Source organism: Oncorhynchus mykiss, chromosome 27 (genome assembly GCF_013265735.2).
Source record: "Oncorhynchus mykiss isolate Arlee chromosome 27, USDA_OmykA_1.1, whole genome shotgun sequence".
NCBI lineage: Eukaryota > Metazoa > Chordata > Actinopteri > Salmoniformes > Salmonidae > Oncorhynchus > Oncorhynchus mykiss.
Window position 1 is genome coordinate 4,789,646 of NC_048591.1, and position 17,428 is coordinate 4,807,073.

The 17,428-nt window shown below is 41.0% G+C and overlaps 1 protein-coding gene across 8 annotated transcripts in view; it reads left to right on the forward strand.

Annotated features, from left to right (window-relative positions):
* The first annotated feature begins 528 nt into the window (after window positions 1-528).
* LOC110507382 (rho guanine nucleotide exchange factor 12) overlaps window positions 529-17,428 on the forward strand; it is a 68,415-nt gene continuing 51,515 nt past the window's right edge. For 5 of the 8 annotated variants that reach the window (XM_036965128.1, XM_021587338.2, XM_036965126.1 and 2 more), the window contains exon 1: window positions 529-2,200. In XM_036965128.1, coding sequence (XP_036821023.1) covers window positions 2,169-2,200 — 32 coding nt within the window. In that variant the 5' untranslated portion in view covers window positions 529-2,168. The remainder of the gene's footprint in view (window positions 2,201-17,428) is intronic. The other 3 variants (XM_036965124.1, XM_036965123.1, XM_036965125.1) reach the window with 3 other exon arrangements.

Consider the following 17,428-nt stretch of genomic DNA (forward strand, 5'->3'; position numbering starts at 1 on the left):
TCTGGGCCTTGTTTTCATTCATTTGGGTTGGAGGCATACAACGGTTAACATGGACTCCTCTTGACATTAGACCACTTTCTGAGACCTAAAATCATCTGAAAACTTTGATTTTGGAGCGTCAGATGTTTTCAAGTTTAGGAGTGGTCTAACACAAATATATAAGTAGACACAATGAGGGGAATATAAGATGGTGTTGTAGAATACCAATGTGATAATCATTAGGCCAATAATAACAATGATAATTTTAGGTTTCACAGAAAATGTATCTACATTTTAAGTTCAAAATAGATTTGGTCTACAGTAAAATATATTTGTAATCCTATCTGCCAAGAACATCCCGTCAGACACTATAATGAAAAAGGCGAATGTATTATTATTGTTATTATTATTTATGAAAGTCTGGCAAGGTTTTTATTTGAATCCCATCTGCCAATGGCATCCAATTAGACACCATAATGAAAAAGGCAAATGTATTACTATTATTATTGTTATTATTTATGATAGTCTGGCATGTTTTTTTCGGCGGAAGTAGACAGACGCAAATTGGGAGCTGTTGGCCAGGGCGTAGTTATCCTGATATTTAGTGAAATTGTAGAAAGTCGTGTATTTTTCTCCTCAATAACACATCTGGAAACACATTCTAATAATCACATTATTCTAAAGTGATAACCGAATCAGTGTTTATTTTTTGTAAATGAGATAATTATTTTGTTAGCTAGCTATCCTTGTTAGCATAGACGTCCAAGGGAATTCTGCAGAGAAACAACTCAAATTGTCTGAATTCTGGAAACATGGAGTCAACGAAAACTGCGCTCCGTTAAGTTCTGTGGATGTTTGCAACCCGAAGGAGATCTACAAGAAACGGTTCCTTAAGTCGTGAGGACTTCATATATATTCGCCGGGACACGTTTATAATTTTTGCTACGCTTGTTTTTGTGAATTATTTTTTGGGGAATGACATTCAGAATTGTCGGAGCATACGAAGCGAAGTTTTCTAGTTACTGAAAGTGATCCCGTTTTCGTTGGTACAGTAGATAGCTAGCTAGCCATCGTTGGCCGAGACTCGGCAGCAAGGTACAGTAGTTAGCTGATGTATTCATTCGGCTGAATTTCAATGATTTACTTTGTTTCGTAGTCAACTATCACTCTTAACTTTTATGGAAAACGTATATTATTGGACACGTTTCGAGTCTACTGGAGGAAAAGCCGTTGGATTTTCCACTCCCTGGAGTTAACTAACCGCTAGCTAGCGTTCAAGCTATCTGAATTGAAGCTCCAACAAATTTAGAGGGGCACATTGGCTAGCAAGCTAAATAGTGCAATAGCTAGCTGGGGGGGGGGAAACAATGCATTTGCTATAGCTAGCTGATCAAGCTAGGAATATTACGTAGTTTGTTATTTTGATGCAATAATTACTAATGGTTATCTAGTTAATTCCCAACACGGGTTTCAACTCAGACTTGTCGGTTTTTAGAAATTCTCATGGTCACGAGGGGCTGGCTGCTCGTCTACGGATAAAGGCAAACCTGGAGGCTGGGAACACCAAATGGGACTGACTCGATTTTCAGCATCTTCATTTTTATTTATTTTTTAAGATACGCTGGCTGTTACTACACCAGGCCCAGGTAAACTGGTTGTATTTTCTATAGGGCGGAAACAGTCTAGCCTGTATCAATATTTTCCAAGGGAACAACGCATCATTGTCAATAGGAACATCATCCCCGACCCTGGTGTCTTGTGCGATAAAGTGGAGAACTGCACGACGTAAGACTAGGGCTTATTAGAGGTCCTGATTTATCTCAAGAAATTGCTACAGTAGCGAAAATAGCATTATCGTCAGTGGCTTCACTGAATACGTACCATTTCACTGCACATGATTGCAAAACTCTTACATTGAGGTATTGAATTCAGTATTAGAACATACCCAGACATTTATTTTTCACTGGCAGTCTATCACCGACAATTGAAGGTGTTTTCATGACATTGTTATTTGGAGATTCCGCTCTCAATGTGGTTGATTTTTGTTGTTGTTGATGTCATCACCTTTTTCAATCATCTCTTCAACATAGACGGATGTTAGGGGAGGGGTATTCAAAGAGTCTGTCTTATCATACTTTGGAAAATGATAATTGGATATAAATCCCAGCAAATCTAGAAACGGAAGCCCAATGAGCGACACACAGTCCAGTATCACTGATAGGTAAGTACAACCTTTTCCAGGCATTATGTAAACACACTTCACAATGTCATTGAAGGCTGCATGCCTCTTGGCTCCTGTACTTAATCATCTTTGCTTTATCAGACATGTTATGTTTGATCTCAAGTCTTGTGAAAGCCTCCAAGGATTGTTATGGCCACTATGGGAATTTTCTACCGGCTGCATGCAAGTGGCAATTCTTCTCATGTTATGTTATGGCCAATTGTTACAGTTTCTGGAGTCAGCTATATATTTTTTCTATATCCCATATGGTATAGCCTAAGCTGTATGTAAGTAATTTGTATTAAATGTCTATTAGTACTGAATGTTACTCAATATGTATTCCAACAACCCAGGCAAGTAATGTTGCCCCATTTCAAAACGACAAACCAAAAGGCGTTGTGGGGCTTTATTTTTCATTGCAGTGTTGTTTTTAAGTAGCACAATAACCCGCAATCTATTTTCTCAACCCAGCACTCTACTCAATTCTCCAATTTGTCACACCACTGAAATGGCCCTTTTTGGTAGGGGCAGACCTCTGACCATTTACCATGATTTTGGCACAAACAACCATTTTAATTTAGAAAGAGGTCTTGAGCAGGTTGTTTTTGCACCACCAAGAGTGAAAATGGAATTTGATCTGTTCCAAGAGCTTCAGCCACAATCATGGCAGTAGTAGCGTTGATGAGGCCTGACAGCCAAATGAAGGAATGGTGCAATTGTGTCCTCAGCACCTGAAATCCACTTTCCTGCAAAGAAGGAAATTAACAGACCAGATATTCCGTGTGTAGGCTAACCCTGTAGCCTGTACTGGAAGCTGTTTCATTCATCTTATCCAAAATAGAGAAATTACGTTTCCAACATGAGTAGTCTTATGGGGTGTTTTGAATGAATGGGATGCTAGTTGGTCAAACTAGGCCTATAGCTTAGTAAAAACAATTATACCTATGCAACTACATTTGTGCAGTGCAGCACTCTTCTCTCCTCTCTGTGAGCTGCATTTTGTTTATGCTTTGGCTTGTCTAAAGGCAACAATACACTAGACAATTTTGCTTTCTACGGGCTCTAACTATCGGAGAACCTCACATTTAACAATTCAGTCAGGCCAAATTGTAGTGACCTAGTAATCGGTTTAGTACATACACCTGGCCGCACCTCTGTGGCAGTACGATTTGGACAATTGGGCCAGTATCAGGCTATACTTGCTGGGCAGGTTTGCACATGTGCAGGCCTAGTAAGGAAACCATCATAGCAACTGAAGAAGCATAACAATGCGCATAGAAGGAACGCAACGTCTGTGCACGTGGATTACTGATGTCCTGTTCAGTTTGAGAGCACGAAGATGAGTACTGGAGGTAAACTTTGATAGCTTGCTGCTGCTATAATTGATTTGAATAAACACTATGTTTTGTTGCCCATGGTTAAGCTATTTATCAGAGATGTTGCCCTCACAATAAGCCAGATTCGAGTAACTTACACAACTTGCATTACATTGAAGCGGCGGCACAATCAATCAGAGATGGACAGCGCATGGGTGCTGAAATTAGGCTTCATTTTAATTTGACTTACTAAGAACTAGGGCTTAGTGTTGAAACCAATTTCTTGTTATTTAAGAAATAAGAGCTAGGGCTGTGGCGGCCATACATTTTGTCAGCTGGTTATTGTCATGCAATTGAGTAATTGTCACAGTAATTTATCTTTAATTAACATAAACACTTTTAGCATCCCCAGTCCTCCACGAATATAAGCCGCTGATGCGTGCCTTTTGGAACATCTACATTTTTTTAAAAGTATAAAAATAAATGTAATATACATCACAATAAATTCATTATTTATTTTAGGCACGTCTAAAGAAACATGATATGAAGAAAATCTATTTCAGAAGAACAGAATGAGTTACTTGGCGTAGGTTATCTGGCTATATACCATCCCATATAGGCTGTAGTTTTGTTCATTTAGCACACAATATATGCTTATAAGTCCCTTGCCATTGTTTTATGATTTTATAGTAAGAAGAATATCATTGAACTTAGCTGAATAAAAAGTAAAGGATATTTTTCCAATTTCGGAGGGAGTGCACATATGAAGTGGCTGTGTTGAGTATAAAAGTGATCATTTGAAACAGGTCCTATACGCTAGATTTAGAGTTATTTGGCAACTTCAGTTGTAAGTGATACAAACAGTCAGAATGTCTTACAAATCAACCTACACTAAATGACCAAAAGTATGTGGACATCTGCTTGTCGAACATCTCATTCCAAAATCATGACCATTAATATGGAGTTGGTCCCCCGTTTCCTGCTATAACAGCCTCCACTCTTCTGGGAAGGCTTTCCCTAATTGTTGGAACATTTCTGTTGGGCGATCAGGCCTGGCTCGCAGTTGGCGTTCTAATTCATCCCAAAGGTGTTCGATGGGATTGAGGTCAAGGCTCTGTGTTGGCCAGTCAAGTTTTTCCACACTAATCTTGACAAAACATTTCTGTATGGACCTCGCTTTGTGCACGGGGGCATTGTCATGCTGGAATAGGAAAGGGCCTTCCCTAAGCTGTTGCCACAAAGTTGGAAGCACAGAATAATTTAGAATGTCATTGTATGCTGTAGCGTTAAGATTTCCCTTCACTGGAATTAAAGGGCCTAGCCCGAAAAATCAAAAACAGCCCCAGACCATTATTCCTCCACCACCAGACTTTACAGTTGGTACTATGCATTTGGTCAGGTAGCGATCTCCTTGCACCCGCTTAACCAGATTTGTCTGTTGGACTGCCAGATGGTGAAGCGTGATTCATCACTCCAGAGAACACGTTTACACTGCTCCAGAGGACCGACAATTTTTACGCGCTACAGCACTCGGTTGGCCCGTTTTGTGAGCTTGTGTGGCCTACCACTTTGCGGCTGAGCCGTTGTTGCTCCTAGACATTTCCACTTCACAATAATAGCACTTTACCGGTGAAGCTCTAGCGTGGCAGAAATTTGACAAACTGACTTGTTGGAAAGGTGGCATCCTATGATGGTGCCACGTTGAAAGTCACTGAGCTCTTCAGTAAGGCCGTTCTACTGCCAGTGTTTGTCTATGGAGATTGCATGGCTGTGTGCTTGATTTTATACACCTGTCAGCAACGGGTGTGGCTGAAATAGACGAATCCACAAATTTGAAGGGCTGTCCACATACTTTTGAAAAATGAGTTTCGATTTAGAATGTCTCGTTATCAAATGGGCAGGGGGGAAGAAGATAGATGCCGCTTTTCCGTGTGTTTGTTTTTCAATCATGCCAGGTAGGCTACTCCAGTTATTTCATTCCATGCATAAACCACTGTGTGAGGAGCATGCACTCTCGCTGCATGACCGATGATATTCTGGCCAAACTCCATATGCCATGGCCTCCCCTACCCTGTTCCTGCAGCATCCCAGTGTTTTTAATTTGGGAAACCAAGTGAAATTTGTTCGGGAACATCGAAAGTAACATGTTTTCCCGAGGGATGCAAGATATATCGGTGAACATATCGGAATAGGACGATATTAGCTAAATATGGCAACATGTTTCGGCCGATGTCTAGTTTAACGCCAATTTGCAAAACTTATGTCAAAGCTCTTGTGCATACCCATATAACGTAATAATGCCACGTAAAATTGTATGCTATACGTGCAACACAGCATTCCTAAACTAGCCCGCCATGTCTGCTGTGTGGATTGAGCAGTCAACAAGTCGAGCAGTTATTTGAAAGAATAACAACATTTCAGCGTGACAACTAAAAGGCGAAATCCATTAAAGCCAAGATAATGGAATCCATTGCCCTTGACAATCAACCGTTCTCTGTTGTGGGTGATGTTGGCTTTCGCCGACTGGTCGAGCACCGGTAAACGCTATCATGTGCGCTATTTTTCAGATGTTTCCCTACCGGAGTTACACAGTAATAGCGTCACTGCTATTAGCTTCACAACATACATACTATGGAACTCCGTTTGGGTCTTTGCGTGTCAAAAAAGATACAGTAGCACTGTCAAGCTGTGCAAACTAGCAAACACAGAGTCTCGTCAGTGAAAACATCCGAAGATCATCAAAGGTAAACGGTTAATTTGATTGCTTTTCTGATTTTCGTGACCAAGCTTCCTGCTGCTAGCTGGACATAATGCTATGCTAGGCTATCGATAAACTTACACAAATGCTTGTCTTGCTTTGGCTGTAAAGCATAATTTCAAAATCTGAGGTGACATGGTGATTAACAAAAGGCTAAGCTGTGTTTCACTATTTCACTTGTGATTTCATGAATATGAATATTTTCGAGTAATATTTTTGACCGTTGCGCTAAGGTATATGGCCAGTATACCACGGCTAGGGGCTGTATCCAGGAACTCCGGGTTGCGTTTTGCATTAAAAACCGCTCATAGCCGGGGTATATTGGCCATATGCCACACCTCATCGGACCTTATTGCTTAATTAACATAGCTCTCATAAAACTTCTCTCAAGCACAAGCCCACGTACTAATGAGTAGCCAGATACTCTTTATATTTCAAGTTTTGCCAACTTGGATCTATTTGCTAGCTAACAAGGCAGAGCAGTTGGGTTGCTAGGAACACACCCTTCTGTCCATCTCCAGCTGTTTGAACAGCATGCTAGCCTGTCCACTTTGTTCAGATGTTGAAGTCAAGTGGCCTACCTTATTTCTCAGAATGAGGAGTTGCCAATTCCTTATATAATTGTATTTTATGCTTATTGCACATTTTATAAATCACTGACCAAACAGCTAGTATTACAGCCTTTGGCTAAAATGATGCTAGCGTTACGTGGTACCAAAGTGAGCATGAATTTCCCCATATCAATATTAATTGATACTTTAAACATAAAGGGTAACTTCACCTCTGAGACATTATTTTTCTGTAATATTGTGTTTCGGTGTCCATATGACGGATACTGTTGGACCTAAATGCAAATGGTGAGTTGTCAGAGAGGAAGAAGTGAGCTCTCATCTTTGTTGTTAGTGGTAGGGGAGGGGCTTGGTGTGTGTGTGTGTGTGTGTGTATAAACAGAGAGGAAAAGGGCGAGGCAAGAAGTTACACTTCCCAAAATCAGTCCAAAATAAGCCCAGTGTGTTTCTATTGGCTTATTTTGGACCTAACCTTGTCGCCTGCCTTTTGGACAATGACTCCCATTGTTTGGGTGGAGACATGAGAATCTCGTCATTATATACAGATCCCTGGCTTAAATGGGAGGTGCACACAGCACAGAAGAAGCGAAGAAGACGAGATTAAAAAGACATGAGAAAAAGCGGACATAAACGCTCATTAAAAATAGAAGAAATATCCTTGATTCTTGCAATAAAGACACTTCGAATATCACACAAAAACATACATTGGATATAATTGGATATATAGCCCAGCCCTAACATACACACACACACTAACAAAGAGCCACTCAGCTCAGTGAAGTTTTTTATTTATTTATTTTATTTTACCTTTATTTAACCAGGTAGGCAAGTTGAGAACAAGTTTTCATTTACAATTGCGACCTGGCCAAGATAAAGCAAAGCAGTTCGACAGATACAACGACACAGAGTTACACATGGAGTAAAACAAACATACAGTCAATAATACAGTATAAACAAGTCTATATACAATGTGAGCAAATGAGGTGAGAAGGGAGGTAAAGGCAAAAAAGGCCATGGTGGCAAAGTAAATACAATATAGCAAGTAAAACACTGGAATGGTAGTTTTGCAATGGAAGAATCTGAAAAGTAGAAATAAAAATAATGGGGTGCAAAGGAGCAAAATAAATAAATTAATTAAATACAGTTGGGAAAGAGGTAGTTGTTTGGGCTAAATTATAGGTGGGCTATGTACAGGTGCAGTAATCTGTGAGCTGCTCTGACAGTTGGTGCTTAAAGCTAGTGAGGGATATAAGTGTTTCCAGTTTCAGAGATTTTTGTAGTTCGTTCCAGTCATTGGCAGCAGAGAACTGGAAGGAGAGGTGGCCAAAGAAAGAATTGTTTTTGGGGGTGACTAGAGAGATATACCTGCTGGAGCGCGTGCTACAGGTGGGAGATGCTATGGTGACCAGCGAGCTGAGATAAGGGGGGACTTTACCTAGCAGGGTCTTGTAGATGACATGGAGCCAGTGGGTTTGGCGACGAGTATGAAGCGAGGGCCAGCCAACGAGAGCGTACAGGTCGCAATGGGGGGTAGTATATGGGGCTTTGGTGACAAAGCGGATTGCACTGTGATAGACTGCATCCAATTTGTTGAGTAGGGTTTTGGAGGCTATTTTGTAAATGACATCGCCAAAGTCGAGGATTGGTAGGATGGTCAGTTTTACAAGGGTATGTTTGGCAGCATGAGTGAAGGATGCTTTGTTGCGAAATAGGAAGCCAATTCTAGATTTAACTTTGGATTGGAGATGTTTGATATGGGTCTGGAAGGAGAGTTTACAGTCTAACCAGACACCTAAGTATTTGTAGTTGTCCACGTATTCTGAGGCAGAGCCGTCCAGAGTAGTGATGTTGGACAGGCGGGTAGGTGCAGGTAGCGATCGGTTGAAGAGCATGCATTTAGTTTTACTTGTATTTAAGAGCAATTGGAGGCCACGGAAGGAGAGTTGTATGGTATTGAAGCTTGCCTGGAGGGTTGTTAACACAGTGTCCAAAGAAGGGCCGGAAGTATACAGAATGGTGTCGTCTGCGTAGAGGTGGATCAGAGACTCACCAGCAGCAAGAGCGACCTCATTGATGTATACAGAGAAGAGAGTCGGTCCAAGAATTGAACCCTGTGGCACCCCCATAGAGACTGCCAGAGGTCCGGACAGCAGACCCTCCGATTTGACACACTGAACTCTATCAGAGAAGTAGTTGGTGAACCAGGCGAGGCAATCATTTGAGAAACCAAGTGCTCTCAGACAGATCCAGCTCAGAGGGGCCCAGCTCCTGAGTTCCCATCAGCAGCAGATATTCATTTTTAATTGGAAAATGAATGTGTTCATGCAAAATGTTTTTTTTTGTTGCATTGAAACTAATTTAATCACATCAATTAGTTCCCCGAATCGCACAGAATCGTTTCAAACTAAAATGTATTATGTATCATATCGGAGCCCATGTATCTAGATGCGTATCGATTTGTTTTTTTTTAAAGGAGAGCTAGCTGCATATCCCTATGAGAGACCCATGTGAGGTGCTTCGAAGCACGGCTATTGGCAGCCAATAATTAACTTAAGGGCACAAGGGCCACTTTTTAGGGGCCATTACAGCCACACAAGGGGGCATCGACAGCCATGGCTGGGAAATTCAAGGCCTAGTGGGATCACACTACCTCCCGGCCCTCTCCCATAGGTCTGCTTGTCTGTCAGTGTAAGGGAGGCTGGAGTGGTCTGTTCTACCTGGCTGTTGAAAGCCTAGAACACACAATCGGAGACCCTGTGAGTTGGGGTCTGACTAAGGTTCGCTCCGCCAGGTTTGTTTTTGAACTGCGTGTTAGCCTACTAGATGACAGCAAAACATGAATGTGTACATTACTCCCAGCCTGTGGTGCACTCCACTGGTCCGTGTTTATACAGAGTAAGCTCTTTTAGCAGGTGTGAACTGAGCATGCAGAGGTCAAAGTAAAAAGGGAGGTCTCGTGATGAGCTGTGACGACTCCAGCTCCATGGAGGGGGAAATGTCAATATTGAATCAATATTTCACTGGCACTATTAGCTAGAGCTTGGAATTGCCAGGGACCTCACGATCTGATATTATGACTAGAGGTCGACCGATTAATCGGAATGGCACATTAATTAGGGCCAATTTCAAGTTTTCATAACAATCGGAAATCTGTATTTTTTTTTTTAATATTTTTTTTTATACCTTTATTTAACTAGGGCAAGTCAGTTAAGAACACATTCTTATTTTCAATGACGGCCTAGAAACGGTGGGTTACCTGCCTCTTTCAGGGGCAGAAAGACCGATTTTTCACCTTGTCAGCTCGGGTGATCCAATCTTGCAACCTTACAGTTAACTAGTCCAACGCAATAATGACCTGCCTCTCTCATTGCACTCCACAAGGAGACTGCCTGTTACGCGAATGCAGTAAGCCAAGGTAAGTTGCTAGCTAGCATGAAATGTATCTTTTAAAAAACAATCCATCATCCATCACTAGTTAACTACACATGGTTGATGATATTACTAGATATTATCTAACTTGTCCTGCGTTGCATATAATCTGACTGAGCATGCAAGTATCTAAGTATCTGACTGAGCGGTGGTAGGCAGAAGCAGGCGCGTAAACATTCATTCAAACAGAACTTTAGTGCGTTTTGCCAGCAGCTCTTCGTTGTGCGTCAAGCATTGCGCTGTTTATGACTTCAAGCCTATCAACTCCCGAGATGAGGCTCGTGTAACCGAAGTAAAATGGCTGGCTAGTTAGCGCGCGCTAATTGTCGTTGTGTTGCTGGTTCGAGCCCAGGGAGGAGCAAGGAGAGGGACGGAAGCTATACTGTTATACTGGCAATACTAAAGTGCCTATAAGAACATCCAATAGTCAAAGGTTAATGAAATGCAAATGGTAGAGAGAGAAATAGTCCTATAATTCCTATAATAACTACAACCTAAAACGTCTTACCTGGGAATATTGAAGACTCATGTTAAAAGGAACCACCAGCTTTCATATGTGCTCATGTTCTGAGCAAGGAACTTAAACGTTAGCTTTCTTACATAGCACATATTGCACTTTTACTTTCTTCTCCAACACTTTGTTTTTGCATTATTTAAACCAAATTGAACATGTTTCATTATTTACTTGAGGCTAAATTGATTTCATTGAAGTTAAAAGTTAAAATGTGTTCATTCAGTATTGTTGTAATTGTCATTATTACAAATAAAATAAATTGGCCGATTTTTAAGCGGTATCGGCTTTTTTGGTCCTCCAATAATCGGTATCGGCATTGTATCGGCATTGAAAAATCATAATCGGTCCACCTCTAATTATGACGATACTTTGGTGCTGATTCGATATATATATTGCGATTCTATATGTATTGCAACTCGATACTGTGATTCGATTTTCCAAACATTTTGCTCTCTATAAGTCTCCTGCAGAGAGACATTATAATGAGTTTTGATCAGTCATGGAAATAAGTGCTGGAAACATGTTAGCTAACTATTTTTTTTAAAGAAGATGAACAAGCTTTATGATGAAAAATACCAGCGTTTTGTCGCAGGTACAGCCGACTAGCAGTAGCTAACGCTACCTAGAAAAAATGCTTTTGTCTTGAAGTCAAAGTATCGATATAATATTGTCTAAAATAACATCACGGTATATAACTGTATAGATTATTATTTTCGTCACTACTATTAGCACACACTTAAACACTACAGGCCAGAACATCTGAAACAGAAAACCTTGTTGAGCAACCGATTTCATGTAAATCAAGGTCTGTTCTAAGCTATGCAACGCTTTAGCAAGGTAGCCTAGATATTATGACTGGATACCCTTATTATGCCTGGAATAGGTGTTGAGTCAGATGGAATTACTGGACATACAGTTTGGTGGGTGCCCTCTTACTAGAGATGCCTCCTCATGTGACCTTTCACTCTCCTGATGGAATGTTATGGCGATGGCCGGTGACGCAACATGGCCGTCACAGCGGTCCCATCCTTTCACTCTCAACTCCTACGTTGTTATTTTAGTTGTAGTTTCCTATTCCCCTTCCTCTGTTTAGGTTCTCAGGGTGCCGCTAAACCTCGTAGTGATTCTACTGTTTCTTGAGTTTTAATAAAAAATCATAATAATCCAGTCTGCTCTCTCACTACCCTTCCCCAACGTTGGGTTGGGCACCTGATTTTTCCTGTGGGTTTAATTGCCTTGGAGACTCATCGTAGATCGATTCAGTCTCTCACTGGGGTGTAAATGAGGAGCTGTGGAGGGCTTGCCTAACACCTTGCTGCCACTTTGACAGGCACACATCAGCTCCCCTACCACAGCAAGCTCCCAGTCCCTATCACCAGCCCCAGCAGCTCTAGAGCGAACAAGTACATTATAAAAGATTACTGTAATGTTGAAGAATGACAGGCTAGGCGGGCCACACCTATAAATGCAATCAATGTTCCCTCAAAAAATGTAATGTCTGCTGAGCACAAACTTGTAGTTCTCGTTTACTGTGAACAGTGAGGCTGTACCCGCTTTATGTTGCAGTTTTAAGTGGTCATGTAGGCTACTTTGGCTATTTGATCATAATGTAGGCTTACCAGAGTGGCCTACCATCAAAAACAATGGAGAAAATGCATCCCATAACATTTTAACATGGAAGTACCTGTTCTATCATTCAGGTTAAATGCGGAAGATGCATTCAGTTGTACAACTGACTAGGTATCCCCCTTTCTTTTACTTGCGACCGGTCATACTGTAGCCTAAACAAATGGCACAGATCCATATATGGCGATGGCTATTTGCATATAGGCCTATTGCAGCTCTGCTTGGTTAATGACGCACAGGTCTGTGCAGAGTTTAAAATATATATATATATATATTTATTATTATTATTATTATTATTATTATTAGAATTGTTTTTTTCTCTGGTTGCACATTTGACATGCTGGTAGAAATAATATTTTGCAAAGTTAGTTTTGCATACTATGTCTTGCATAGTTTTGAAAGTGGCTAATATTGTGTTCATTCAATCACAATTCCAATAGTAGTGTGAAATATTGATTTGTGTTAACTGAAAGGGAAATCTCTAGAAAGTTGAGTAAAGTTCAATCTAGTGCTTCTCTGTGCAGGCTCATATTTCTTCTGCATGGCAATCCGAGGGGAGCTGCGCGACTACACGCAGCTTTGAGGGAATATTGAAAGCAGTATGCAGGTGTTAGTGCCGGCCCTTTCTTTGACAGTCTGAAGACGTAGCTGGTAACTCAAAAGCCGCCTGATGGAAATATGTTTTGTCAGACGGCGGTGAGTCATTCTCTTCAAGTCAGAGCCCAGGATTTTAATCCCAGCCCTGGTTGGTTGCCCATCCCTTCTCTTAGATCACTTTCTTACCTATAGTTAGGTTAGTGGAGCTAATATTTAGACTAGAAAAAATACATGCTGCCTAGAGCCTACCGCACTGCAACAACAACAAAAAACGCTTTATCCATTAACAAGTAAGTGGAACAAATGAAAGTAAGGAGTGGATAAAATAGAATACCATCTGCTCCCATTATTTTCTGTAATTATGTAGCCTAGTATTTTCTCAGCAGTGAGTGGTTGGGAGTTGTTGGGCCAGTATAGCAAGAGAGAGATATACTGGGAGATTCAGATAAATCTAGGCGATGCCCCAGGGCTGGTGGTGGAAAGGGGGCGGGGTAGGAGCCCAGGCTAAGGGGTGGGGGGGGACCACCACCGTGCATCTCGCTTTGTGATGCTGATGCTAGTGGACACATTGCAATCTCTTATTTGCAAAGAAGTGCTGCAGGGCCCAACATTACTTTCACTTCACAGAAGACAGGATCGCAACAATGGAGAGAAGGACACGGTGGAAGGCAGCGTTGCCAATGTGTCAAGTCTTCACATGTCTGTGCTGTGGTTTCAGAGACCAAGAAAAAATAGGCCCATTCAAGGCATTATACTATCTCATGACTCTGCAAGTAATTGTTGTTTTTGCCACTTAGGACTGTCAGCTCTCTGTTTTTACCCGAAGGGTTTAGGAACTTTCTCGTTTTAACTGAGAGCTGCAAGGACAGATAGTGTTGCGTTTCTTACTTCAGTGGAAGACTCATTTCCTGACTTGGATGTTCAAAATAGTGCAAATCAGAAACAAACTAAGACCAGGGAAGCAGTCTTGCCAGTTAAAGCTCAGACACACTGGTAGGTTTGTCAAATGTTTTCTTGGTGACAGTACTGACCACCTCTGAACGGTGCCGGCAGGCAATCTTATTTGTGTTCACACAGCAAAGACCTTGGAAGTTGTCAGCCACTCAGCCTTGTTAAAATACTCCAAACCAGAAGGTAGCAGTAGCATTGATTGGCAATGCATATCTGTGCGTGTTGCTTATGGTCTAGATTCCAAGCTATCTGAGCTAATGTTGCTATTTTGTAGAAAGCCCTTGTTGATACTAGCTAGATGACTTCCTAGCAAGATGACAAAGATATATAATTCACTAACCATATGGCCAGTGCCAGCTCATAGCCAAGTGATTAGCTAGCTAGCTAGCTAGCTAAAGTTAGCTAACTAGCTAGCTAAGGACACTGCACTAACACAGGCAGCTGTTTTATGGAAAGCTAGTCCATTAGCTAGTCCATTGTGGTTTAATTATGTCAATACTAGTTACAGTTAGAGGAAATATTGGTGCTCTGTGCATTGCATCTGTGCACTTAGCTTAGATACCATCCCATAGCCTACATATGAAGTGTGACAGGCTCATCTGTGGATGTACAGAGAATTTCTGTATTTTTTTGTTGGCTCCCCCACTTGGGGGTCCGTGATCTTTGATTTGCTCAAGTCAAGTTGTTGGCAACTGACGAGCATTGCGATTCTACATGAAGAATCGGTAGGTTCGTCACTACCGGGTCGGTACACAGCTTTTTTTCTAGCAAGAGAAGAAACGGCCTTCCACTATGATGTCTATCGGCAGAAAGATTCTGTGTGTTTCATGCTTCAGGCCTATATAAGTTAAATGGGCAATCTGCAGTTGCTACATACATTTTTGGATTTTTAAATGAATGATATGTACACGTTGATTCTTGAAGAATATAACTTATAAATGCCTCATGAGCTTAGTTCAACTGTTGTACTCCATCAACCCAAAATATAAGCTTGTTTTACTCCAATGTTATAAACAAAGTAAATGTAAACAAACACTATATAGCCTCAAAACATGAGTGGGTACATTTCTCAAACCCTATCCCTCAGCATTTACCGAAACAGGGGTGGGGATGACACTTTCTTATTGTTTCAACTGCTGATTGACCCTTTACCACACAACCAGCCTCCTAGTTTTTTTCCTCTATCTAGGCTTCCACTAGGTCCTATTACACTTTTACGACAATGGCATATGGGAAGGTGTTTGTGTGAGGGAGCAGGGTCTGCTTCTCTGCAGAGGCCGATTAGACATGATTTATTTTGCCCGGCTCTCTTTCCCTGCATCTTGGTGAGGATGCCCAAATTGAATGCGGTCTCAAGGGGTAGTGTGGAGCAGAGCGGAGACTATCAGTGGCTGCACTGTGATTTAATGACCGACCAGAGCCTACAATTCCTGTGGTCTTGAAGATTAACTCACCAAAGCAGAACATTAGGAAACAATACATTTCCACACACTCCGGCGGCACAGATGCTGTCATGAGCCCCCCCTACCCCAACCCACCCCCCATGCGCATCAGTTGAGGAAGTGCATTAGACTTGATGTGCAAAATACACTTAAAGGGAAATTTCACCTCTGCTCTTTGACTGTAAATGGCCATGAATATGTTAACATATAATGTGCCGTAAAAATCTAGAATTTCCTCACACAAATACAAGCGTTTCTGCATCTCACAGGTAGAAATGAGCCATCTACATTTTCCTGGTTGAAAGCAAACCACAATATCCAGAATTCATAGCAATTTCAGGATGCCTTCGAGGGTGGGGACACAGTTGGACAAGGAAGTATGGCTCCCGTCAGCTGTAGGCTTTACAAAGCCAGAGAAAATGTGTCAACCTTGATAACCTGCAGTGTCCTGGCAGATAGGTTGTTGAGAAAGTGCAACGGCTTTATTGAACAAGGACAACCATATCAACTCGCTGCTAGCGTGATCGGTGAAACACAAAGGCCACAATAATTGCCACAAAACAATGACTCCATACATTTTTAGATCAGACGGCAGGCTCAATCAACCGATGACATCATTGGTTGAACTCACCTGGCGTGGGAAAAAAATACAAATACAACTATAGTGCATAATTACATTAGCAGTCAAAAGTTTGGACACACCCACTCATTCCAGAGATTTTCTACATTGTAGAATAATAGTGAAAACCTCAACTATGAAATAACGCATATAGAATCATGTAACGAAAAAAAAGTCTTAATTAAACAAATCAAAAATATTTTAGATTCTTCAAAGTAGCCAACCTTTGCCTTGATGACAGCTTTGCACACTCTTGCCATTCTCTCAACTAGCTTCATGAGGTAGTCACCCGGAATGCATTTCAATTAACAGGTGTGCCTTAGAAGTTCACTTGTGTTGTGACATGGTAGGGGTGGTATACAGAACATAGCCCTATTTGGTAAAATACCAAGTCAATATTATGGCAAGAACAGCTCAAATAAGCAAAGAGAAACAAGTCTATCATTACATTTACTTCTTGACACTACCCATCCCTTTAGCGGGATCATTTTCGTCAGAAACCGCTGAATAGCATAGCACAACAGTCAAATAATATTACTAAAAAATATTAATATTCATGAAATCACAAGTGCAATATTGCAAAACACAGCTTAGCCTTTTGTTAATCCACCTGTCGTCTCAGATTTGGAAATTATGCTTTACAGCGAAAGCAATCCAAGCGTTTAAGTTTATCGATAGCATAACATAACATTATGTACACTAAGCAAAAATCAGAAAAGCAATCAAATTAATCGTTTACCTTTGATCTTTGGATGTTTTCACTCACGAGACTCCCAGTTAAACAACAAATGTTCCTTTTGTTCCATAAAGAGTATTTTTATACCCAAAATACCTCCATTTGTTTGTCGTGTTATGTTCAGAAATCCACAGGAAAGAGCGGCCACGACAACGCAGACATATATTCCAAATAATATCCATAATGTCCACAGAAACATGTCAAACGTTTTTTATAATCAATCCTTAGGTTGTTTTTAAAATATATATTCGATAATATATCAAACGGGTGTGTAGGTTTTTCAAATACACCGGGAGAAACAATGGCCGCTTTACTCTGTAGCACAAAACTCACTCTGAGAGCCCCCACCTATCCACTTACGCAATCTGAAACTATGTCTAAAGACTGTTGACACCTTAGGGAAGCCATAGAAAAAGGAACCTGGTTGATATCCCTTTAAATGGAGGATAGGCATGCATAGGAACAGAGAGGTTTCAAAACAAGAGGCACTTCCTGGTTGGATTTTCCTCAGGTTTTCACCTGCAATATCAGTTCTGTTATACTCACAGACAATATTTTTACAGTTTTGGAAACTTGTGTTTTCTATCCTAATATGACAATTATATGCATATTCTAGTTTCTGGGGCTGAGAAATAGGCAGTTTCAAATGTGTTCGTTTTTTAGCCAAAAAC